At 38.9% G+C, this 27,640-nt stretch overlaps 1 protein-coding gene across 5 annotated transcripts in view; it reads left to right on the plus strand.

Annotated features, from left to right (window-relative positions):
* Positions 1 to 27,640, plus strand: part of ARHGAP15 (Rho GTPase activating protein 15) — a 326,332-nt gene that overhangs the window by 295,488 nt on the left and 3,204 nt on the right. For all 5 annotated transcript variants that reach the window (XM_074873787.1, XM_074873784.1, XM_074873788.1 and 2 more), the window contains one exon: positions 6,548 to 6,653. In XM_074873787.1, the coding sequence (XP_074729888.1) occupies positions 6,548 to 6,653 (106 nt within the window). The remainder of the gene's footprint in view (positions 1 to 6,547; positions 6,654 to 27,640) is intronic.

Consider the following 27,640-nt stretch of genomic DNA (forward strand, 5'->3'; position numbering starts at 1 on the left):
GGTTGTGAAGAAGAGGGGAGAGGGGATTTCAGGAGCTGGCAGTCATGCATCCACCACTTCACCCAACAAAAATAAGTGATGGGCCACCGCTGTGGTAGGGCAGAGCACTACTGTTAAGTCACCTCTGGCCAAAAAAGAGTGGGGAAAAAAACCCCTATCTATAAAATAAACAGGCTTCCTGATTTCAAAAGCGTACATGATCACACACCAGTAGGTTCAAGAAATTAAACTGAATTAGAAATAGTGACCTTATGGATACTGTTTCTGTATCTGAAGACAATTTTTGAAAGCGTGAGCAACTATTTGTGTTTCTCTAGAAAAGAGTGCAGGTCAAGCATCATAGCGCAGTCTCTCTGCTGGCTTTAACTGCTGTTGGGGAGGTGCGTTACGGCCTCAAGTTGTGCATTTGCAGAGAAAATATCACACCATCCAGATGCTCAAGTCTGCTCTTTCTGTGCAGAAAACCCTGCACAAGACTGTAACAGTGTATTAAATACCAGGAAAGAGCTCAGCATATTTTTCTGATGCTTGGTAGAAGTTAGCAGTGAAGCACAATCATTTCAGTTGGGATCAGACTATCCATTAGCCATTAAAGTCCTAAGTCTAATTAACCCCCAAAATTAACTGACAAAGATCATTCCTCTTTTATGCTGCTAACTGGTTGTATGTACGCTGGGCATGCAGTACCTAAGTCAGATGCTGCTTTGTTATAATTAGGGCAGCAAATTTTGTTTTCTGTTTGGTACTTGCTGTTACATATTGCATGTAATGTATGGCACTGTTAAGGGAAAAAAATTGGAGTCAAAGTGCCTGGAAAGTTAGGTCTGCTCTGTAGCACTGTGAGATTGTTGACATCTGCCGAGGTTGGAGAGCTCAGTAAGCAGGAAATGGGGTGTCACTCTGAGTGGTAGTTTACCATTATCCTGGCATCCTAATGAAGTGTCTGCAGTGCACAGAGCTTCTGGATGGCATCTTAACGCACGGCTAAGCAAAAGCACTTCTCTCCTTGTCACTGTCATCCATCTGCCTGCACCCTACTGTAGCCAATGGGATGGAACCATGCTACAATGTGCTATAAGCCATTTAGAGTTGCACATTGCATAATCAGTCCCATCAAATATGTAAAAAATGACTATTATTGGTTATTTTCCTCAAACTCCAGCACCTGGAGTTTGATACATTAAAGTTTAACTTTTGTAAGTGCTGTTTTTTCCCATTAATTCCACATATATTTTTGTTAAATGGGACTGAGTTGCGAACTCATTGTCTTGGGTCTTGCTAATGGATCGCAAAAGTTGTATGAATATTCATTGCAAACTCCACTTTATATCACATAGGATGAATTCATCAATTGCCCATATAAAGAGGTTTCACGCAATTCTCATTTTCTTTTGCAACATCTATTTCTGAGGCATGAATAAAAAGTAAAATCAATTCAGATCACAAATTGGTTATTTTCCTTATAGCAAACATTAGTTAGTTTGAACACTTCTTATAGATTTTTTTTTAAAACAAGAAAATATTTTACAATGTATCTGCATGAGACGATTGCCATAGCATACTGCAAGTGATTAAAATTTGGGACTTTTATGTTACATAGAGTAACATTAAAATATCCTGACATTAAAAGTGATACGAATAAATTTATCTATATATTTATACATAAAAACCTGTGCATTTTAACCAGCATGACTTCCAGAATATGAAGACTTAACAAATGAAAACGGAGTTTTGGGCAGTTGATGTCTCTGAAAAAAAAATCGAGCCAACAGAGCACTCTCTTTTAAGCAAGTTTTCATTCCCTGATAACACCAAAGCTATCAAGGACTGGGGTTAAGCATTGTGTGACAGGGCAAGCCTCTAAAATGGGCAAGAGCAAGATGAATTGGCTAAGAAGTCGGGTGTTTATTTATACAAACAAGAGGGCAGAACATAATTTAGTTGCATCAGGAATTTTTCACAGACATTAAAACTATAGCAAACATAACAGCGGGGATGCTTGCACAGCAGCACAGTGGGGAAGCTCACAGAGCGTCTGCCCACACTACGGCTGGCTGTAGCCAGCGCCATAAGTCTCACAATTTCATTAGCACTCGAAAATCCACCTAAACCACTCAATTCCGATTAAAAAAATAAAAATAAATGAAATAAACAAACCAAAAAAGCCCCAGACAAGACCTGTCTTTCTCTCAGCAGCTGAATCAGTCGTGAATTGTTGGAAAAACTCTTGGCAGGCAGATTTTGCTGTAGCAACAGTGTATGACGTTTTAACCACAGCAGAAATCTTATCCAAAAAAAACAAAACAAGGTGAGAAGAGCCATGTAAGAAAATCAGAGAAAACCATGCCTAAAAAACAACAACAAAACATAGATTAGGTGGCAGATCAATAGTTTCATATTTTATGTAGAATCATAAATCACTGTTTTTTCAGCAGTTCAGCTGCGAGGCTCGAGAGCATAAAAAGAAACCATGGCTCGTGATAAAATTAGGCATTAATGTGAGCCATAAATGCCATTTAACATTAAACATGCACAAGCCACTGAAATGCCTGGTAAAGGGAAATGGGCGCTATAGTAAAACTATACAAAGTAAGTCAGACATGAATAATGCAGCAGGTCTGAGGAGGGTCACGGGTCAGACTCCAGTACCTTACAAAATAATGAATGCATGTCAGGTTAGAGACATGCATCCTCTCCTAGCAAACGTGAATTATTGGAGATAAACCCTGGACTTCCTGTTCTGAAACAAAGTGGCTTGTTGTAAACATCTATGTCCATTTAAAATTAATGATTAAAAGAAAGATTCGGTGGGATTTGCTTAAGTATTCTTTATGGACACAAGTGCTAAAGGTTACTTTCTTCATTCATTTTTACCCAGCCACTGTTAATGTTACAGACACATCATGTTTTCTTTTGTGCTCAAATGTTTATCCAAAGCTCATTTACAAAAGAGCTTATATAATATTAAGTGGGATTTTTCAATGCATTCTTCATTTAAATATAAACAAGAGAGCATCTCCACAGTTTTGCTCTGTTAAAGGGAGCCAGCCCTATTTTTAAAGACAGTAACCCAAATTCTAAATATATGTTCTATGAAAATATTACATGGAAAACCATCTGCGATTCACTTCATAGTATCCTGATCTGCTGAAATTATCACCTACATCTTCCATATTTTGCCCAACAAATGCAAAAAGGATTAACCATCCTTTCATTATTTGATATATGTGATTATGACAACTCTTTTCCTTCAGAAATCTTCACAGGGAAAAGAGTTTAACTTTCCAAAATGGGAATCTTTTCCCCAGATTTTCACCAATTTTTACAATAAAAAGTGTATAATGAAAAATAACATTATTTCAGTTTATCAGAACTGGTCTGCTTCATTTTCTAGACTTAGCTGGAGAATTTAACAGCTGTTCAGAGTATTTTCCTTCCTTTGCACCCTGTACTGCCAGGCTTCTTAATACAGTGCAAAGAGGGAGATACCTTCTCCACAGCTATTTATACAAACCCATGTTTAAGGATTTCCTCCCTCCGTTTGAGCATGGTAAAGAGAAAACCTCAAGAAAAATTAAAATAAAAAATCTTCCTACTTAGGAATCTGAAAAGGGAAAATTTCTAGGAAAGTGGAACTCAAGGCACTACAGAAAGAAAGCAAATACCTAGGTATTGCAAATGAAACATAAGATCTTGCATCTGATCTGTTAAATATTCCATCAACAAGGTCAAGAGTAAAGACAAGCCCAGCCACAAAAATTGAAGCGAGAGCAAGCTTTAATAAAAAAATTGAACAGTTTATCCTCTTCAGCTTCTCAAGTGGAAAAACAAATTCTTTTATACTAGAGAAAAATCAAGCGTGTATATAGCATTAAAAAAAAACACCAATATCAACCATTTTAATGAAAGACTACCCAATATTTTCATGGAACTATAAAAGGGAGTGAGACTAAGTGTTATGGCAAAAAGCCTGGGCTCAGCAGCTTTGTGTGGGAAATGGTGAAATGTGACTGTGATTTATAATGAGAAAAGGTATCTACAACATACAATTTTCTACCTAGCTGCAAATAATAATTCATAGTGATGTCCCTTCCAGATAAAATACCTTTGCAATGTAGGACTCATGTGGTAAAATGATCATGATAAATGTCAGACCAGTGCAGGTAACGGCTTTACAAACCATTAAGATTAGCTGGCTCTTTTTTTTTGATGATAACAGTAACCATGCTGTGACTCTATGTGGTAATAATATCTCAGTACTGATAAATGCCAGAGCCAGGCAGAGGTGTTTATCATTCCCAGCTCAGAAATGCTGACTAAAGTTACCACATGTTGCCTGGTTTTTCTTCTTTTACAATAGACTAACAATTAGCAAATAGACTGATTCACAAAATAATTTTATGCAAAATTTCTACAAGTTCTGTGCTTTAGTGCCTATCTAAAGTTCTCTTCTCCTGTATACCAGTACTGATGACTTTGGTACAATAAGCCCTAAAACAAAGCTTTCTACTCTTGCCATTCTCTCAATAAATAATTTGTTTGTAAATTAATATTGCTCTTTTTAGTTTATTTCTTTTACAAATACATCTTATAAGGAAGCGTAACCTCTGCAATGTGGCTGTTTCTGTAGGGAAGGTGCTTATCAAGCTGGTATCGGTGTTAATCAACACAGAGCAGAGACATTTCCTTCAAGAGAGCATGATAAAGTTTTACTGTATGACATTTCCTTGCAACGGACAAACAGTGAGACTTTCCTTCCATTGAGTTTTTCCCTACCTCAGTGTTCCGGTTCCACTCAAGTCCATTGAATTCTCAAGAGAAAACAGAATTCAAAAATAAACTAATTGAGAATCTTTATGTGAGAAACTGCTGTAAGCAACAGGCAGGGCAGCCCCAATCTAAATATAACTTATCTGGTAAGATCATAGCATGTATACACATCAAGAAGTACAACTTAAAAACCCAAAGAATTTGTACCCCCTTCCTACAATAAAGTCACTTCTACAAATTTCATGTCATTTTCATTCGTAGCTTCAGTCATATTTCCACTGGACAGATCATCCATGAGGCAAAAATAAACAGTACGAATGGCTTGTGGCAGAAAACATCAAGGGATGACTGGGTTGAAAGACTGGGGGAGTTTGTGCTGTTCAGAAGTCAAGGTTCTATATAAGTCAGATCAGAACAAGAGTAAAATACACAGAAATTGTATTCTTCATTTGTGTGTAACTTCATCATCGGTATTGCCAATTGCATGACTTCCTATAGAGTAAATCTATGTGAAAGTTTTCGGGTTTTTTATTGGAAAATAATACCTATGCATTGACTACTTTGAGCTCGTCTTTCATATCTATATAAATGTTCAAATTATAAACAATATATATACATCTATATCTGTGTGTATGAAATATTAATCTCAACAGGAATTAAGAATACATGATGAGGAAGGAATATTAGCCTACCAATTTTAATTTTTAAATTCAGTTTGGTGACAGGAAATTTTTGCTTGGAACTTTTTTTGGTAAAATCTTTGAATTAAGGCACTAATCACCATGCATGCTTATGCAGCACCTACTGCAACTGGGATTCAATCCTGATTGAGATCTCCGGGTGCTAGGGTAATATGAATATTAAAAAGAAACATATACGAAGAATGATAGGTGATAATTAAATCATAGATGATAAGATCAGAAAAGTATTCTCAGGTTATCTAGGGCATGTAACATGCAAGATGCTTTCCGTACGTCAGACCTACTGGCACCTTATCTAATCTGTTCCTAAACGAAAGCACAGTTGTACATGACTTTGTTTTAGTTGCAACATCTTGTACAAATCGATGAAAATATCAGTCAAACCTTTCCCACGAAACTATGAATCATACTGAAACAGGAAGGTATATCTTAACAAAAAGGATAGCAATTTTCTTGTCACCTCAAAAGAGAGATTAAAGCCCTTAGTATTGCATTCTTTACTACTAATCATAAGTTTGAAACACAAATTTTTACAGGTATTAGAAAATAGCTACAGTAGAATAGTTTCTCAAAACAATTGATCACCAGAAAGCACAACTAAAAAGAACAGCAAAGCATTTTATATTTCTGAACATGATGGGGTTCATGTTCAGGATAGAGATGCATAAATACAGCTGATTTAATTACAATGAGAAAGAAAACAGACAACAAGGACTACCTGGGAAGTGCATCCATCACAGATGCTGCACCACTGGACAACATTTAAGATGTGTGTCCCTTACTACTTGGAGGTATTTTAGCTTGGGATGATGGTCTAATAGTCAAATAAAATAAATGAAAAGCATAAGAATATAATTCCATGAACCAGAAAATGCTTCCTTAAAATTAAGAGAGAATTTTTGATCCTTGTAAATTACTCTTGCTCTCTATTAAGGTGACAGAAGGTATGATATATTCTCATTTTAATCATATGCTAATGATGATTTTTCTTGTTAAGGTACCAGATACAGTACAGGGCAAAGTAATGTCCTAATATGACATTCAAGTGGTTATTTTCTCTTTTTTTCCCCTCTTAGAAATCCAGGACAACGTCACTCGCATCAAATCCATAAGGAGCCTGGTAAAAAAGCTCCCTAGACCAAACTATGACACAATGAAAATCCTTTTTGAACATCTAAAGAAGTAAGTAGAACTGTGGTATTAACAGATCAATAATTTTAAAAGGAATCTGTGTGTGGTGTCCTAATCCTATTGGAAATGTCATCCAAAATACCAAAGATAATTACGTTCTTTGGCAAAACTAAGCATGATTTATGGTATCTACGTATATCCTATTCCTGCTCAAGAAATCAGTACGTCTAAGCAAAAGCTCAGATTTTTCCTCTACTAGAAAGCAGAACAGTTCTGTTTCCTTCAATGCAGTCAAACACATCTGGATTACGATGCTACAGGTATACTGAATTGGGCAAATGCAATATGTTCCAGTATAGCATTTGCCCAATTTGGTTAATTTTCTCCAGCAATAGACTTTTGGATCACCATGTTTTCACCATTAAGATCCCTGCTGTTCAATCTTATTGATCATGTGATATGCTGAGGCACATAATAATAGGAATAACCTCACCGAAGAAAATACCTTATGAGCTCTTGTACCTCACAAGGAAGCTTATGACAACACAGAACATCTAAGACATGCTGAGGAGAGATTTGGAAGTGCACCTTTGCTCTCCTAACATTGCTGAGATACCACAGAGGCAGAAAAATGGCACAGTGAGGCTCTCTTATCATTCCTCTGTGGTTTCCACACTCATTGAGCTCCATTTTCAAAAGATGTCAGCCCACAAAGTCAACCCAGGATCTTGCATTCACCTTGGGCTTCTTGTGTTTCACGGCATTAACAGTAAAGATGTACGTAGATCGTGTGCTCACTTGGAAACCAACTTGCAGCAGTTTGACTTGCAGAATGACTGGGCAAGAAGCGGCAGACCTCAAGATAGGAGCATATGAAGGGCAGGTCCTGTTCTTCCCTTCAAGGCTGTCCTGCTGTTGGGACTAACTGGTGCCATTTTGTACAGTCACTTTTCAGCCAAACTACCCTTAAATTTGAAGGGACTAAGTGGGATCTAGGGCCCCATGGAGGGCCTGTGCACAGAGGAGTATTTCATCCCAGGAATGATATAATGACCCCAGTGAGTGAGTAATAAAGACTCCAAATAAAAGACTACTCTGAGCTCATAATGAATGATGCCTTTATACTGATCATTTCTGCTGCATTCTCCTGGCATATACATATAAGAGATGTAGATCCTTTATCTTGTTTTTCAGCTTCCAGTTGAAACTGCAAAATGAAGTCCATATAGTCATGGAAACGTCCCCATTTCATTAAGCATGGAAGGATTTTAAACAGTCCATAAAATGACTGAGTTTGGCCTTGCAGAAAAACAGTTTTCTATGTATTCATCTGATGTACTGTGTGCACACATTCTCTCCTTCAGAGGGTTATCTAGAGAAGGATGATAATTTATTGCAGTCAATGGAAGAATAATAAGGGAAATTATTTCCTGGGAAGAACCAGAGTGCAAGAAGTGGGTACACGCTGTCAGCACAGATATACCATATACAAAATTTACTGCACCATATGTGGCATTGATCCTAACCTGAAAAAAGTTTTGTTACTATGTCTTAGGGGAGAGATATCAGGTATATGCAATAAGTCTTTGATCTCATAGTTAAATCACTTGCTTGAGGCTCAGGAGGCGTAGGTTCAGTTCTTGGCTTTGACCGGATGTTCTGGGTGACCTTGGGTAAATCACTTAATCTCTCTGTGCCTTGGTTCCTTGTTTACAAAATGATGATAATACTTCCTTTGTCTGCCTTGGCTTTTTAGAACATAATCTGTTTGGGACAGCAATTGTTTCCTGCTGTGTATGTGTAGAATAACTGGCAAAATTGGACCAAGACTGGTGGGTTTTGGAGAAAAGAAAATAAAAGGAAATAAACCCCACGCTAATATGCAAACAATAAAATACTAATACTTCATAATGCACATGTGTGCAATACTGAGCTTGACTACACCTCTATAAGTATAGTACTACCTAAATAAGCACATGCTCTTACCTAAGTGTCACTGCAGGAAGCATGATGAAGCTAGAGGTATACTGACTCAATACAGTGGCACAGAATGATAGAAGGCAGATAGATGTGATATTTGAGTCATTTGGGGGTCTGAGCATTATGGGAGCAATCATGAGTCTCTCTGAAGGTCAGCTTTCTCTGCCACACAAACACATCCTCAGGGAAGGATAGGGCTATTCCATAAGCTTTGTTCCATTGACATGGAAGCAGCAGTAGAATAGATACTGAAAACACCAAAAAAAAAGGATAAAAACTGGTATGTTTTCTTGAACTTGTCAATCCAAACGACAGGAGCCAGCCTGAATGGCTTCATGACTCCATAAATGAGAATAAAGCAGCATATATATATTTTTCATAATGACATGAAGTTTATATTATGTAAGTATAGGCAATGTGTGTTTGTTTAAATCAACCTAGGAAACAAGACTAGTTTGCAGAGGTTACAAAACATAGATTTACATCTCTCTTAGGGATACTCTTCAAAAGAGGGGTGCCAACGTGCATGATGAACCCATCTCACCACTGACCTGCACCTTGCACCATCCTCTTCAATCATAGGTTTTTCTCAGTGTAAATCACAGAAGGTTCAAAACTTTCTGATTAGTTGAAAAAAATAAGTAAACTGGTTTAATTTAAGGCATAGTACTGCAATTACTGTATTTGCTGGTGGAGATGGCTGTTGTTGCCCAACGTTGAACTGGGCTTCAAGGGGTTTCTGATGGGGAGAAGCTGGAGGACCATAGTTAGGCTGTTTCTGTGGTATTCCCCTCTTTCTCCTATTCCCTTCTTTCCTCTCTATCAGATAAAAAGGAGAACAGGGTTCTTCAGACCTGGGCCTTGGGACTGTGTAAGCCTGTGACTTCTGTACAGCACATGAGAGTGTACGTCTCATTGACACACAGGAGCTCAGCATGAGAATCCAGCCTTTGCCCAGAAGGCTATGCTTACCCTAAATCACTGACAGCCGTGAGCTTGCACTACGGTTTCATTCTGTGGTGATCCAGTCTGCAGGAGTAGGTCCAGATCAAGCACAAATAACAATGTGAAACGCACTTCAGAAGGGTCCTCCTTTAGAAACCCAGACAAAGCAGCTGATGAGAGAGTCTGTGAGAAAGGCCTGGCAGCAGGGATTAACACCAGTGCCATATATCTTTCTTAAATCAAGCCCTCTGAAGCTGCAAGAAGTCACAGTGCAGCATATGAAGCCCACAGGAGGGGGATTAAAAGCAAAGCGTGGGGTTGCAGTACCTGTTCTTTTAAGTTTTTTGCATTTGATGGGAAAAAAAAAACCAACCCACCAATGTCCCCTGTTCATCTTTGCATGAAATTTATTCTACTCATAAGCAGAAGAGACAAAATATGGGGCTGAACAGACATATCACATAGCACTTGTCAGTCTAATACCATAAAAAATTGTTTTATTAGGACTTATACTGAAAATAATTGAGCACAACTGCTATTAGTCTATTCATACTTCTTCCTGAAGATGACCAAATCAAGCCAGTATACTCTACACGTGAAAGAAATAACAAAACCCAAACTGAGTAGGGATTTTCCCAAATAAAGGGCTACAGAAAACAACCTGTTCTGCTTGAACATGTTTAGAGAGTATTTGCTTGCTGTATACTGCTTTTATTTGCCCATATACTGCTGTCTCATACATTTGTGAAAACAGCGCCCCAGTTCCCCAGGACTCCACTCCTTCACGTTGCTTATCTAACAAGTGAATTTTACTCCCAGAGTGAGCTAATGGCTGGTACCAGATAAAACTGATATACCTTTCTGGTCCTATTTTACAGGCATACACAGGACATCAAATAATGCAGAAACCTTGCACTGGCTCTCTGCACAAACATGAATTGAGCACAAACAATCCCTATCTGATAAATCATTATTTGTACCCGGTAATTTACTCACAGAACTATAGTTCAAGTGAGACAGAAGGAACATTTAGCTCTTTAAGGATCCCACAGTATTTTACGATTAACACCTAACCTGCTTTCACAGCAGCATCTTGAGGTAGCTATTACACACTCATTGGGAAACCGAGGCACAAGAAGTTTAAATGACTTAAAGACTCAGCATAAGCCAGCAGTACAATCTAAAAGCCTGGAGGGTTTTTTTGTTTGCAGAGAAGCTTCTCCAGTGACTGCAAAATACTTTTTCCTCCCTAATGCAAAATGCAGTAGGGAAGAGGAGCACCCTGCCTGGGTTCTGCGCACCACGCTCCGAGCTGGCGAGGGCGGACGCAGCTCTGCTCCAGAAGCTGTGTGCCTGCATTATACAGCACTGTGCCTGAGCTAATAAGCTGTGCTTATTAATGTTAAATTAATGAATCTCAGCCTGCTCTGCTTATTAGGTTGAGCTCCGTGCCACCGCAAGGCAGCTCTGCGACTCCCAGACCCGAGCTGTCTCACATCTGACCAGGCTGGAGCACAGGGCAGCCAAGCTTGAGTCTGTCTTTACCCATCCATGTAGACACCCCTGCAAAGGGATATATTGCACACAAACCCCCTCTCTTTGCTTCTTATTTTCCCTCACAAAGGCAGGATAACACGTGTTATTTACAAAAGTATAAAATGGATGTTGAAATAATTAAATGGGAAGACAGGGGCCAGCCTGACGTTACCATCCCTCTCCCTTACGTGGAAAGCACTGAACCCAGATGCCCAACTGTGGAAGATATTCTTCCAGCAGCAGCATCTGCCTCCTTGGCAGGCACTTCAGGCAAGTTGTCTGGGGAGCTCTGCAGTTGCCTCTTGGTTTATCACGTGGATCTGTTACTGTGGTCTATCTGGCTGCCTTGTCCAGGCAGAAGGCAATTCCTTTTGATTCACCTTTGAGTCCAAGAAACTCCATTTTGCTCCATTTTTCCCGTACTGTACATAGCACAGCAAGACATTTTCAGATGCCATTCAGGCTTTCTGTCCTTTCAGAGAGAGAATGATGATTTTCTTTCCGATTGCCTTCCCCCCTGCCCAAATTCTTCATTCTTACTAGTAATTGTTTGCATCAATTTCACTAGAAATAAGCTCCTCATCAAGAACAGAACTTTTTTATCTAAGATAAATGCACTAATATTAATATATAACAAAATTCATTAATATTCATGCTTTAGTTGTTCTGAAAAATAACCTTCCCCCATGTTCATAAGTCTATGAACAGAGAGAAGCATCCAACCTTGACAAACAAAGCACATCCCCCCCCCAAACCTTGCAACATGTGGCAGCTACATTGTGAAGAACATAGGCTTTTGCAAACTACATGCAAACAGACTTATTTCTACCTATTGAAGATTTTTTGTAAAAAAAAAAGAAAAATAAAAAAACCATGCATAGACAGAACCCCACAGTAGCCCGCACACCAGGACACGATGACAATGTGATGACAAGTCCAGCAGCACTACCCAGAATTCTGAGGGAAAATCAGAAAATAAAGTTAAAAAGTATGGCATCTAATAATACTAAGCAGGGGATGTCTGCAAACTTTTTTTTTTTCTTTAAGTTGGTGGAGGAAAGATGTAGCAAACATGTGATTTTTCACTTACTAAACTATGTGTCATATCAGCAGTTTCAGGCTGGCTTATATATTAAATCTAAGCTTAGGAGAACCCTTTTTTCACACAGTAGAAGAACAGATTACATTAAGAACAGTACATGCTTTTTATTAAGAAAAATAATAATTTTAAAAAAGGTAGAAGTTATTTAAAAGAATAAACAGTCCCCAGAATGGAAGGACTATAAAACAAATTTCTATTTGGGAAACCTCAGAGAACCAATGGGAGACCTACAACCCCAAGTGTGGGATGGGCAGTTAAATTTTTCTTCAGGTAAAGTGTCCAGATTCAGGAATGTGCAGAAGGACAGAAGCCCTTAACTGAGGGCACAAGAAAGACTATCTGTTGAAATTGTTTCCTGAATCAAGACTTTTCTTTATAATCAGGCAACTCATGAGCACCTCTTGCTCTTCAGCCACAGGACAGCATCAGGGAGAAAAGTTTAGCCTTACTCTTACAAGCCTGGGGAGCAGCTACTGGAAATGTGAGGAGGAGAAACATCCTCTTGCACCAGGAAAGTGAGTAGGTGCCTGTCCAGGAACACAAAATACATCCCTGACTAGCGTTTTGAGATTTACATGAAATGAATTAATCACTTCCTAGATTGAGACAGGCAAATATATATTGAGACATGCTCTTGCACACGTGCTCTTCTCTGTTTCATCTATAGAAGAGTTTTAGAAAGGAGCTGGAGCAATGCCAACAATTGTCCCATTTACCATAGCTTCCCGGGGCTCATTTTGGGGGAAGGAAAAGAGTTAAACCCATTTTCTCTCTGCTAAGCACACATCGGTCTACTAAACTCTTCTCTTGTAAATTAGTGGACCAGGCACAAGTGTGCACAGGACAGGAGTAACAATGGGTTGTGGATTAAAGGCAAAAAAGAAATCCAGTCTTACAGAAGCACATTTATGCATTTTTATTTTATCCACTTTGGGGCAGGGGTGACCTGCTACCAAGGTTTTTGCAATCATGCCTAGTCCTTCTTTTTGTGGAATAAGAGAGCTTGCAAAGTTCACCTCTTCCCTGAAGAATACCTTACAGCTTACTGTTTTTAATGAGAAGAATGATGAGCAATTAAAACCACATTTTTACCTGTGTTTCCATATACTTCCTATTTCCACAACCATATTTAAAAGTATAAACCCTGATTTTCATAACAGGCAAGTAATTATGCTTGGTGTCTTTCAATGCTACCAAGCTTCAAAATGTACTGAACTGGTGTATCAGCAAGTAACAGAATGAAAAAAATAATTAACATAGTTTTAATTTAAATATTTATGACACAGTTGACTCTGTGGCTGTACGGCACCATTGTGCTAGGTGCAGTACACAAATACAGATAGAGCCCCTGTTTCAAAGAGCTCCTATTGTTCATCCCACATTTCTCAATATCAGACAATCTCAAAAAAGCTTTTCAAACATTAATTAAATCTCCTCACTTCCTTTTCAGGTCAGTAAGTTTTATTATCCTAGTTATGTAGATGGAGAAAGTGAAGAATGAGTAGGGTAAGGCACTTGCCCACGACGACACAGTGAACACTTCTCACTTCCACTCTCCGCTTACTTCCCAAGCCCCACCCCAAGCCCTCCAAGCCTTTGAAGGCTCGTCCATGTGCATATTGGTGCTGTGGGCGTACGTGTGCATATGGCCAGCACAGCTCGGGGAAGGCTGGTTACTGCTAAGTACTCTTCGGTTAATCAAGACCATGTGAGAGTCCTGCTTCTGGTTTGCACTCACATAAGCTTTAGTAAAATATCACTGGTGGAGTTAATTTATGTGATTTTGTAACCTCTTAATATTGCTTGGGGTTAGCGTTCTTTTTAACCCAAATGTTTTTTGTTTATGAAAATTAAGAATGCTCAATTCATTACAAAAGGGCTTTTTTCCCACCTTTTTTTTTTTTTTTTTGTTATTTTGGGATATTGGGTCCTAACACATTAAATGTCCAGGACCAGGTCATCAAAGAGTAAATTGCAATGCTTTTCATTTTTCTGACTAAAGATATAGGATTTTTCTCAGAATAAAGCTATAAAATAAATAACAGGCTTGAAGTTCCTTAAGATATTCATTGGAACTTAAAACCAAACCAAAACAAAAAAGACTTTAATGCCAAAATGTCAGTGTTCTGTGCAAAATAATTAATATAACACAATAGGATCTATTCTACTATCGATTGAAAGGGAATTTATGCAGGTAATTCATTAAGGCTAGTGGTAGTTTGGCATGTAAATCTCCCAGCACTTTGATGGGAAAACAGACCCTGATGATTTTTTGTTTTTCTTGTAAAGCTATGAAATACATCCTTTTCAGTGGCAAATATACAAAAAGAAAAAGCAAATACCTGAAGAACTAGGGCAACGGATTCCCCTGCTCTGTGAGACTTCTGAAATAACGTTAGATCAAATCATTTTTCACACATTGCAAAAGGTGCAACAATCATTTCAATCACCATGTTAAGAGAATCAATACATTTTTTTGTTTCTGGAGAATGACATTTTGCATTCCAACGTTTACAGGTTATCACCTTCATACATCTCTTTTTGTGGTCAAGTGCATGATTAGTACTTCTGACAGGATATTGGCCATTTTCTTATGAAGATCTACAAATTCTTGTAAATAAAACCCAATCTGAAAAAATGAAGAGCAAATCTGTGGACTGGAATGCACCCTACTTGTAATGGGAACAAAAAGCTGGCAATGAAATATAAACCTAAATCACAGCAGAATGACCTACTTTAAGGCATTTGCCAAAGAGACAGTGTTTTAGACAGCTCCTCTGAAGTAGCGTCTTTATGTCTATGCCATCTGCAGATTTATTATTGTGCTTTAGAAAAAAAAAAAAAGGAAAGAAAAAAAAAGGGAAAGAAAAAAGGAAAGAAAAAGAAAAGGGAAAGAAAAAAAAAAAGGGAAAGAAAAGCCTACAGTACGCCTGAACAAAACTCAGCTTCATCTATAGGAAAGATTCCAGTACTGTGGGCACCACACCCACACCTACTGATGTGGTCCAAGTTTTTTCTTTAGAGGCACCTAATTAAGAAACCCTGACTCATTTACATGGATACGTTTGATCTAAATTACACTCCAAACCACACCAAATTAGGAGCATCTGTGAATGCGAAGTGTTTGTTCCCAGTGACTGGTAGAATAGGGCCAGTTCTGGACGGCACATGTTCAAGTGACGAAAAATATTTCAGATGTAACATACTTCTGAGACCCACTTTTCCACTAATAATTCATAATGAGTTAAACCAGTATCTCTGCTTGAACAATTATTTCAGGCTGTGAAAAACATGTCATTTTACTTTTAAAAGGAAGGTGGGGGGGAAGTAGGTGGACAACCACCTAGTTTGGTTGTTCTCCCTGATAAAGGGCATTAACACAACCATTAGCTGTTGCTAAGTTAAATCTGTGCTGTGCTCGTATTATCAGATATACATTACTCTTAAAGCCTGGACTAAAGGAAACCATCTATGAATGATTAGTTGTTGTTCACAGACAAGGCCTTCTGCCTTTATGTATGATCTTCTGTTGTTAAACCGCTGTGCCAGCTTTCCTAAGGAGTCGGAGCAAAGAGCAGGGTCTCAGCCCGATGAGGCATCACCCTATGTGTCGAATAAAATGAAAAATTCCAAGACCACCAGATTGGAAAGTGGTGTTTCCCTTTTCAGGCTGCATTGCTGGTGCAATCTGACTATGTTTGTTTGCATCCTAGAAAGCCACTCCATGCAAAAACGGGTCCTGCGGCAGTTAGGGAACTTTTATCCCACTTTCCCATCTCCCAGAAAGAGCAAGCAGGGGGGGGCTGCAGAAGACACTCGCTGCTTTGCTGCCTTACAGTCTAAACTGACAAACAACAACAACAAAAAAAAGCCTTTATCTCACCCTAATTTAAGCCATAGGAGCAGTCCGAGCACTGGGGGGTGTAAATCTGAATTCCATGCTGAGTTTGCAATTCCCAGTCCGCTCGCGCAATTTGGCCCCACCTTCGGATTTGGCCCATAGTGTTTGGCAGCCACCTTTAATTCGTCCCGTCTTTCATACTTTGTGAATAGTCTAAGTTACATAATACCAGTGACAATTTGTTTATGGCAAGTGTTAGAGTCACTGTTTTATGATTATATTCAAACTTTAAGCCACATTTTGACATCTAAGGATCATCTTGCGTTCTCATATATTATGTACAATGAAGGTTTGTGTTCCAGTAAGGAGGGGAAGGAACTTTATAAATAACGTGACTTCTTTTGTCTGAAGAGATTTTAATACATTTGTCTGATCTACTGTTTTTGCAGTAGCTAGAATATAATTTGAATATATTAATATTTTCAGCAACTGTGCTCAGGGAGCCCAGTTAATAACTTATGCATGGATATATAGATACACTTCAGACAGAGGTAATGTTTTTAGCCCTTATGTTGGTAATACTTAGAAACACACAATGAAAGAGCCTGTTCTTTCCTCCCCTTTGTTGTGGGCATGCATTGTGATGGTATGGAGCCAGTGTTCTTTCTGTTGTCTACACAGCCTGGATTCAATAAGCAGTTATATATGCATATTATGACAATGTGGTCAAGGAAACCAGATTTTTTTACTATACCTTCATGTGCCTGTACAGTATAAAATCTGGTATTTATTTTTCTTGTCCTCATTCAATATGTTAACAAAATCATAATTTGATACAGGTTATGTTCACTTTATAATTAAAATTATAGTTAGATGAAAATACAGCAAGATGTTGCTGAATGGAAAATATTTATCTTTTCGTACATTACGCATTATGGTGCAACGTAAAATCATAAATCTGTGGAGCAGCTAACTCCAGCCAAGCGTACGACAACTTGCCTCCTCCCCTGGTCCACAAGATGCATCGTTACCTCCTCTGAGATGAGGGTTTCTACACCCGTCTCAGCCCTGTCGTTAGACAGCACTGCCACATCCTCTCCAGAGCTTTGCTGTGGTCTTCCAAAAGAAAACCCCTTGCCATGGAGATGAGCTAAGAAAAGAGAATTCAGAAAAGTTCTGTATTTGTTACAGATCCCACCAATCCCTCTTCCATAGCTCTCCTAACACCTTCATGGACAAAGTACAACCTTTTCACACCATGTTCTCTGTGTCAACACTAGACTCAGCCTCACCAAACCACCTCAGGATAGCACTTGATCTGCCTTGAAACTGTTCCCACTTCCCAGATCATTGCCAGATCCACGTTGCCAAGTCCAGGCCTTCACCAAACACTATCAGCAATCTTGGAGACCCCGGTAGCATATAGCATATGGGACAACCCTACAGCATATGGAAGGTTTCCAGTAAGTAAAGTTTGCTGTGAACATCAGTTTGTCCATATTCAAACCTTCAGTCCAGAGAGGGTTTTCAGTAGGGCTGTGGCAGTAATAGTAGCAGGCAACTTAAGATCACATCCTAAGACAACCCAGATATGTTTCCATATCTGGATAACTGTCTCACAAAAGTGTCATCAAAAGACTGAGCTTCCTTCAGAGCATCTACCCTGTGGAAGTCATTGCAGCTGCTATGGACTCAGTGTCAGCCCTGCGATTTCTATCTCAGGGCAAATTTCAGATCTTGACAAATATGTTTTGAATCTCTCCTGACCACTATGGTGAGGAATTGCTCAACCTTTCTGGGTTACATGCTAACAGGTTTCCATTACTCTTCATATTAAATTATGTTTATATAGCTTCACATCCTGAAACTACAATATTTGCTTCCTAAAGAGGCACTTTCTCAGCTTGTAAATCCATTTACAACCGTTCACTGAAGATTAGACATTTTTTGCTGTAAGGGGAAGATCCATGGGTTCTGAATTTAGTCTTTTTTGAAAGCCAGGCAGATCAGGTCTTCTGGAGCTCAAGACAATGAAAAAAAATACCTTACGCAAGGCATTTATGCTTCATCTCTGAGAACGGCATGCCTATGCACAACACCAACAAGTAAGGCCATACAGGAACACACCCATTTGGCAGGTGGGCACTATCAGAAACCCTTCTCTGCCACTGCATTGAGGCATTTTATTCAGTTAAGCTATGACTGAGAGATTTGATGTCCTGGAAGCTGCTTACTCAATGAGCTGTCCCAAGACTGATGAGTACATGACTTGATATCAACAGCAAGATTGTACCTGTTGTTGTTAAATCTTTAAATGTCTGTCAAATGTTAGGAAGTCTAAGAGACTCCTGTATGTTTTCTCACCAGTTTTTCTAACTGTGGTTTTTGATCAGGGTCAGACAAAAGCAGATATTAGCAAGTCTGGTCACTTGAAGCTTCAACGATGAAAGAAACACAACTACTGAGAGAGGTGGGGCTGCCTGTATAGAGAATAAAGACCTTTGTAAAGTGTCTAAGGCAGTTAGACCACAGTCATCTGAGACCAGTACATGTGCGAATGGGTATTTGACTTAAAAACAAATTAATGAGAAAATTCAAAGCTAGTTTAAAGCTAGGAAATATTGCAGAACTCGCAGTACTACAAAGGGTGCATCTTAGAAAGACACAATATATGGAAAATCCTCCACTCCAGGCAGTTTGGGCATTTAGTGCAATGGACTATACACATGCACAAAAAATAAACATCAAGTTAAGGTGAGTGGACAAGACAGAAAAAGTGTAAGTAGAAAAGACAATGCTGACATAGTAAATTCATTGCTCAAGGGCAAGTAAAATGTAAATAAGTTTAAAGAAATCAAAGACTCATGGCACATACTCACTAGTGCATTTAAGAGATACATTCATCCTACTCATGTTCAATATCAGGGCTGAAACAATCGTGATGCTGGGAGGCATGTTAAAGCATCTTTCAAATCTGATACAAATGCAATGCGTATATATTGCAATAGTTGCTTGTGGAGAGCTCAGAACTGAACCTGAAAGAGTAAGAATCCCAGTTGAGGTCAGATCCCGTATAAAATCATCTCTGTTGGGCTGACCACTGCAAAAAGACTTTCATTTTAAACAACAAGATGGTGATAATATAGGTTAAAAAAATAGAGATTTTATATTTGGGACAATTAGTGGGGCAATATTAAAAAGGTTTTCATTATTTTAAAAGACTTGAAACAAAATAATTTATGAAGCAATTATATATATAAGAGCTCACAGAAAAAGAAAGTGTTGGTGAGAGTTTGTTCTCCAACTTTCGTGGAATTCTTTACCACATTCTCTGATTTCAACATCAAAGATTACTGGTTGTCTCACAAAACTGAATAATTTATTTATGACACTGGACACAAGCAATGTGTTATTAGTGAAACTAAGTTTTTTCACGAGAAGCTCTAGACTCACCAGCAAAGATGCATTTCTGAGCAGGTTGTCTACAGTTCAGCATCCCAGGTTGAAATTCCAGCCAATTGCCACTTTTGGGCTTTAAATCAGAAAGTAAACCTGTCATATCCAGGGCTGAGTTATTTGCTGTCAACTGGATTACTGTAGCACAAAAGGCCTATAATTGAAGGCTGCAAGAAGTTATAGATTGAACATAGTCAAAAGCAGTAATTCCACTTAGTAAAAGTAGATATCATCCAAAATGAAAAATGTTAAGCTTATATAAGGTGAAATTCTGCCTCCATTCTGGCTCCCAGTTGCTGGGAGTTTTGTCAGTGACTTTAACAGTAATCAAAATTTCACTCACTGTCGAGAGAGATGCTGCAAAGGGTGTGATGAAGTGAAAATTAAAATAACTGTTAACCAGCGGCTTCCAAAATACATTTTCTGAGTACGGACTGCTGTCGAACTCAGTGTTTTCCTGACGTAGCAATGCAGACAGCCCTTCTGGGGACCAAGGGGATGAAACTGTGCTAGTGGAGTACGTCTAGGATGTGCAATAAGAATTACCCAGCTGTAACTGCTGATGTTCCCATTGTTCATCATCCTGAGGGCCACAGTGGAACCGGACTACTTAAACATAGTGGGGTATAGTTTGTAAGAAACAATTTCAGAAAGCTGTAACATCACTGGGTACGGGTGCTGACACCCTTCCACCTGAACCACTCTTTTGAAAGACAGGTAGAGATTACTGGAAGAAAGACCATAATAGTGGCTGGCAGACACACTAAGTTTACTGGGAGGAGGAAGATTAAAATACTGAGTCTCATTATCTTTCTATTTTTCTTACCAGTAAATCTGACCCAAAGAATGCAATTTATGTGCATCTGTGAACAAGGCTCCATAGAGCCTCGTGTGTGCTTTCCATATACCCTCTGCTTTGGGTGCGTTGTAGAAGAGCGGCTTCTTTCACAGGGTTAAAAACCAGCTGAGTTACCAGCAGAACTGGTGGCTCTGCAGTTTTGAATGTACTTTTTGTTTGTCCATCACTAAGCATGTCAAAGCCTCGGTGTCCCTGTCAGAAAACAATGTTGTTAATAACATTAATCCACCTTTATTAAGATCCTTTAGATTTATGGAGGAGTACCAAATATTAAGACAAAGACAAGAGGATAATAAGGAAATATTTTTTCCCTTGCTGACCTAGTTTCTAACCTCACTTTAAAATCTTCCATTGATTTTAATTATGCTTAATCTAAAGCTAAGCTCACAAATCTAGCAAACTTAAGGGCTGTTTTTAAGTGAATTTTCTCGCCTGTCAGAGTTCCTCCAGATTTCTATGCTACAGTTAGAAGTTTATTTCCAGCCCAAAGTTGAGACAGCTTTCTGCCTGTAGGAAGCATCCAGCTCCACTACTGTACAACGCGTGAGTTCAAGCACTACCTTGCTCAAATCGAGCCTGTGTACAGCATTCTTTACAGAACAATTGCAGGCCTTTTCTCATCAGCAATAGCCAGAGGCAGTAATAAGGGTGAAGGATATCTATCATGAAAAGTCCAGTGTCAATGTGTTCCCCCAATTTATTTACTGACCTTCAATGCAACAGCCATACTCCTGACCCTCATGAGATGAAGCCTAAGGGGAAATGGCACTGAGCACCAATTCCATATCCTGTTGTTCTGTGGTCTAAATTAAGTGCTAATTAATTACCACTGGCATCTTTGGCATTGCCTGTCAAATTGGATTTAGGATATCCTTTTGCTGTTTAAACAAATAGCCCTACATCTAAAGCTAAAATCCCAAGTGTTAGCATTTTCCTTACTTTTAGATTTTTATTTAAAAATTCAGCAAGTATGTCCATGGATTTTGCAGGTAGAATTCAAATAAAAGAAACAGGAATTGATATTGTCAATTTTGATTAATAGTCCCTCATTAATAAACATCCTGTTATTCAGTTTCCACCTGCAGTTGCTGATGTTGCCTGGAATCAATTAACTCATATAATTTGATTTATTTTACAAAGACATTTTTGGATGTGCTGTGCTGATGATAAAGGTTCTATATTTACAATTCTTGATTTAAGGGAGATTGTTACTAACTGCTTTTTATTTTTAATGTTACAAGGAAATGTAGCTTCAGGCATTCTTGAATGAAAATATTTAAACAGTTTAAAAAGTTAAAGCTTTATTCATGTAAAAGTATCTGTTGCCTTCTGAGGCACACAAGCCACAAAAGCATACAGATACAAGACCTCTGACAGGTTGGTCTTTACAATAAGCTAGTTGTTCTGCAGAAAAAAATGAGAAATAGAATTTTAAAAAAATTAATTTAAAAATCAATCACAGCAAAAGTTATACCACCAGCCAAAAATACAGTTAAGGCCTCTATGCATTATATCTCTGTCTGAACATATATTATTCTGTGTAGTCTAACACTGCCTTTATCACTCTACTATCCAAACACCTCTAAGAAGTGCATTAGCATCTGCCTAACATCTGTCACCGGTGGTTTTGTTGTCTCCCATCCCCTCCTCAAGGAGCAGCTCATGCTTGCAGTAGTAGTGTGGCTTTTGAAGAGGGGATTGCTGTTGTTTGAGATATATGCTACTACAGGGCTGTTTGAGAGGGCAAAACCAAATTCCTTGCATGCAGAACTGCAGCCAGAGGAGTCTGAGACGCTCCTTAAGGAAGTTCGTGGCCTTCAGCTGACTCTTACCAAATGGCTGTCCCCAAACAGGCAAACTTCAGGCTCAGCAGCAACTCGCACTGTGATAACGTGGACTAGCCAGACCTCCTCCTCCCTCCAGTCTTACGAGCATTAGTCAGAACCAGTTTGCATTCACGCACAAAAAATTAAAAACCAAACCAAACTGGGAGGACAGAGTGCTGGTTGTCAGTAAATGGAAGAACTTAGCAGGTCACCCAGCTGGGTCAGTTTTCCAAAAGGGAGACCTGGAACTTTTACAGTAATAGGGAAGATTTTGTGGAAAGATTTTAAATCCATTTCTTTGACACAACATGGCTTAGGGAAGTGGGACCTGAGTCTCTGCCCACATCAGGCTCTTCAGCAAAGCCACCACAGCGTGAAGATGAGCTCCTGCCCTTGCGGTTCATGCCATGCTGGGACATCAGTGTGCACCCTGTCTTTGGAGCTTCTCTAACACAGGAGGTGGCCAGAAAAATAGAAACGATCTCAAGACTGAGATGCATGGTACCACATTACCGTGCCCTCTTCATATAGCCACAGCTGAGGGTGGAGGCAGGAGCACAGCTCCCACTGTGTAGAAGAACAAGCAGGACTTCTCCAAAGCACATTCCTGAACGAAGCTGCTGTAGAGGCCTGAGTCCCTTTAGAGATCTAAACATGCTTCTACATCTTGGCCTCAGTCACCTGGAAAATGAAGACTTTCCCTACAAGACAGGCATTATGTGAGGTGTATGCAAAGGCAAGAGCACACACGCTCTTCAGAAAGGAAGTCATACAGGTAGCAAAGTTCACCCAACGGTGAGAAGATTTTATTTTGAACTGTTCTCTTATTAAACCAGGCTAAGCCAGAATAAATGCCTTTCTTCAGCTTTCCAGAGTCTATTCAGCCAACTGTGAACCGATGTTCAGAGTTAGTTTCGTTATTATTTTCATTTAGGGCTAGACTCCAAGGCAGTTCATCCAGGGAAGGGCTCGTGCTGTGAGATATGTGGGGGATCCCCTGAGGAAGCCCATTCTCCACCGGGTCCCTGTCAGCTGTCCAAGTACTATATATAGCCCTCCAACGGTCAGATTTAAAGGCTAGTCTGCAGAAGAAGACAGCATCAAGTGCTCGTTCTTGTGTCCCAGAGCAACTGAAGAGAAGGGATTTTTCCCAAAGAGCTGTAATATGAACCCACAGCTGCAGAGTACAGGAAGCCTATGGAGTTTCTGTAGGCCAGGAGCCATGGAGGCTATTTTCAGCAAAAGCAAGCTCTTAAGTATGTCTGAACTATTTCTGACCCCTCTCATAACATATCATACACCATGACCTGGTTTCTTTATTACCAGCCTTGGATAGCTATTGTTTCAAATTCAACCTGTGGAACAAACAGGAATTTAAAATACCTTCACATTTTACACAGGCAAAAGAAAATATCTTAGAACTGTATTAGTGCACTGCAATCCCTGAATTGCACATATTTGTTGCAGAAGAAACCACATGACTCGTTTTGAAAAGGACAGACATAGTGTTTTGTTGCTCCTCTATAAGCATAAACCTCAGGTCACAGGTACATATGCACAAAGCTCCCCCCTCCCAATGTGGTATACAGATTTCACAAACAAGCTGAGGATTCAACTGATAATGTTTGCATTTGCTTAGCTTCATCAGCTGGTGAATACCACTGTAATGCAACTGAGCAAATCATCCGTAAAGCCAGTACATAAATAATAATGAGGTTTAGTTTGCATTCATAAAATATCAAGAATCCCAATTTATTACTAAATTTTAAATTTATCTACGTTGCAGTGCAATGAATTGAACAGTTTACACAAATAGAGCTTATGGTATCAGGGGCTCACTTACCACCGATTATTTCCATAAGTCTCTCAAGATGGGGTTAAGTAGTGTACAGGCCCTGCACTCTTCCTTCACGGCGGTTATATTTTGCTGTCAATCCTAATCTGGTATATCTAGCTGGATATGAATATATCTGCAAGGCTTTGATGTGTTATAGAAGGACACCTATTGTTGTTTGTGTTTTAAGAGGACTCTCAAAGCTGTCGTTGTCTTTTTAGTACCAAAAACCACTTAAGTTCTTCCTGAAGAACAACCGCTATAGCTGAACTGAACTAAGTTTACAACAGCAAATGACATTGCAGTAATATGCTGTATCTCAGGAAAGTATGTAACAGGCCTTAAACGGAAAGGAAATACATTGAGAAGAAACCAGATAGTTTATCTGTGCATCATTTTGTACTTGTGCTTCCTTCCTAACACTGAAAAACCCATCTGCAAAAGCCCTGCCAAAATGTGCTTATACACACACAGACATTATCACTTCGTAGGACGGTACGTTTTATTATCAGGTTATTTTCCAGTACATTTGGCACAGTTAAGGTAAGTATATTAACTTTACTTCCAAATAAAGAAAACAAAGTTGTACTGAATGTCTCAGCCATTGTCAATGAGTTAAGAACTGACAGGAGGTCCAAGTAATCAACCCTGTCTACTGCGCCGAGCTTTCCCCTGGGATACCTCTTCTGATCATACAATGTATCTGACTGGCATGGATGTAGAATTGCTTTCAATAAAGATTTTATTTCAAGGTTGGATGATTCCTTCCCAAATGTCTTGTCACTAAAGCAAAGTATGTGATACCTGTTATTTTTTAACTCCTGTGAACTAGCATTTGGGAAGGAGAAGAGCATAAGATGTTGAGCTAGAACCTGTTCATCACAAGAGTCAAATTTTAACACGTTCAAATTGATTGAAGTTCTGCAATAGCAAAAGTCAGAAAAATGCTGCAGAAAAACTGGCCCATAACAGTGCAGTGAAACAGTGTTAGAATTGGGGTGAGTTGAAGGCAGTTGAGCCATTCCCAGGGCCGAGTCCTTAAGCTAAAACATTATGTTTGCATATGCCTGAGTATATATATCAATCAGATAGTAGCTAATTTGAGGATAATTATTAGTAAAGTGAATCAATGGGATGCGCATACTTGGACCCATTAAGGCAGTTCATAGGAATTTACAAATCAGCCCCATTGTCCATCAGGATGAGCAGCTCTGGCTGTGACAGTGGTTGCTAACACAGTTCAGCAAAGGTACAAAACCTGCCCAAATGGGCTGTCATGGAATAACCCACTTAGAGAGGAGTCAGTTCCTAATGCTGTAAGCTTAGTTGTTATACCAAGAGGACAGATGTCATAATACTTCATTTTTTTCTGCTTTCTGGGGAGTTTTATTTATTTCTATGCATCTTTAATCTTTCTTGGCCTCTGTTTAGATCTTGATTTCTGTCTCTTGTGACGGTGATTTCCCTAGTTACATAAAATATTGTGCATAATGCTGGTGGACAGGATTCTGATAAGAGCAAAACCTACTTTTATCCCTCAATCCTCTACTGATTTCAGGGGATGGCATTTTCTACACCTGCCATTCTGGCCCATAATATTTTACCAGCTGACCCATTCTCACTCTTCCAGTCCCCTCATGTTGTAATGTATTGCCCTTTAGTCAATATTACCAGTTCACGGAAGAGCAGTAGGATTTTTTTATTGAAAAGTTTCCTTTAGATATAATTTAAAACAGTAAAAGAGCACTAGGTATGGCTAAAACCAGTTCTGCTAAGGGTAGAAATGCCCCTGATATTGAGCAAACTTGAATTCTCGTAGGCTGGAAAAGCAAGTCTGAGCAGCTTTCAATGCAGCTAGCAGAGGACAGCTCTACTCTCACTCTCCAGCTTACAGTAAAACAGTGCCCTTTCCGGTGGGGTTTTCCTCCCTAAGTACGTTGACTTTTCTCTCTAATATTTTATGTGCAGTAGAAACATTAAAATGTTGAAGAATCAGAGCAACTGTTCAAATGTTTTCCCCTCCTCAGCAGTTACTATGAGTAAAAATGGATGAAGAACATTTCCTAACACCTAGTGTGTTTGAAATAATAATCCAGTGTGCTTTCTGAATGTCAAAATTAATAATGATTTTATTTAGAGAGTTTGAAAAGTGTAGGTTTAATGGAACTAGAGATCCAAACTCACCATACAATGACCCTCTTAGCTGTAGAGTTGCCCTGCTCTCAGTCACACGCTTTCCAGCTTACAGTTACCTTGGCAACAGCCAAAGCATAAATTCTAAGTATTTTTGCTTATATATCTGCCATTGACACTAGACCCCTCCTATCAGACACTTCTGCTGTTTTAATACATCATTAATTTCATTACTATTAATAATGAGAACTGTATTTTCTGCATATCTCCTGATTTATGATCTTAAAGGACTGAAGACATTATTGAAGCTAACTTATTTGGGGGTAAAAAAGACTCTTGCACAGCATAACGCCCAACAATTTCTTGATATGGTTCCAACATCTGTGGCACTGGATTATAGAATGTTTCTAAAATAATCTTAAATTGATGGATCATTGCTCCTTTCATTTGGGCTTGACAAAAAATATCTCTGGCATTTCCTTTCACTTTTTATGTTGTAAATGGTGTATCACTCTTTCTGCTCTTTTTCTTGCCAAAAAAAGAATTCTTGCCCATTTTTTAGGAATTTTCTCTTTAACAACTCAATTTCACTTAGCAGCTACAGTAATAGTTTTAAATGTGCGTATTTGGTTTTGGTTTGCTTTGACTTTCTCTTTTGTGGACAGATTGAAAAAATATTAGTTATAGAATTTCATTGGTAAATATTTGTAATTTAAAAAGGCATAAGATCCTAAACTTATCATTATTTTATTCAGGCTGGATTGAATTCTTTCTTTCTTTCTTTCTTTCCCTCCAGTAGCTGTATTTTATCACAGATTATTTAACTACTCAGACCTTCCATATTTCCAAATTTGCTTGGTTTATAGTGTTTTGTTTTTACAGTCATCAAAACAAGTAAGACTGCATGAATAGATAGAAAATATCAAGAATTTTCAAGAGAGTTTATCAATACAAGAATTATTCTTCTAGCATTAAGCTTAGGGACCTCAAATACACACAGATATTCTTAGTGACATGTTCCATATTGATGAACCACAACAGATAGTCGATTCCTCTCCATCGCCAACACACACCAGGCACATCCTCCCTTACTTCATGCTGTACCCTCACTTCTGGAGAGATGAGAGACTGCAGACCATGTGCTGGCAATGCCTGGACTCAAACACAACTTGGCATGCAGGGAGGCACCTCCAGGAAAAATAAGGGGAATTATTCTGCTTCAGAAAGATGGCAAACAAGGACAGAGGGGTTGGCCATCCATCTTCCATTTTGTGCACCAGAAACATAAGATCTCAACATCTTGCTCCACATTTTACATATAAAGGAAGTCAGTCCCCTCCTCTCCCTTCAGTAAATTGAGCTCTGCCACCATCATTCTTCACCCTGACTCTGGTCATCCATGGTCCACTGCCACTTCCTCCCAGCAAGATGGTTCTCCTCCAGATTCATCAGTGCTGTCCGTTATCAACACCACCTCATTGCAAAGCCAGGGCTGATGCTAAACTGATGATCTCTAAATTGATGCA

The sequence above is a fragment of the Strix uralensis genome, chromosome 6 (genome assembly GCF_047716275.1).
Source record: "Strix uralensis isolate ZFMK-TIS-50842 chromosome 6, bStrUra1, whole genome shotgun sequence".
Taxonomy (NCBI): domain Eukaryota; kingdom Metazoa; phylum Chordata; class Aves; order Strigiformes; family Strigidae; genus Strix; species Strix uralensis.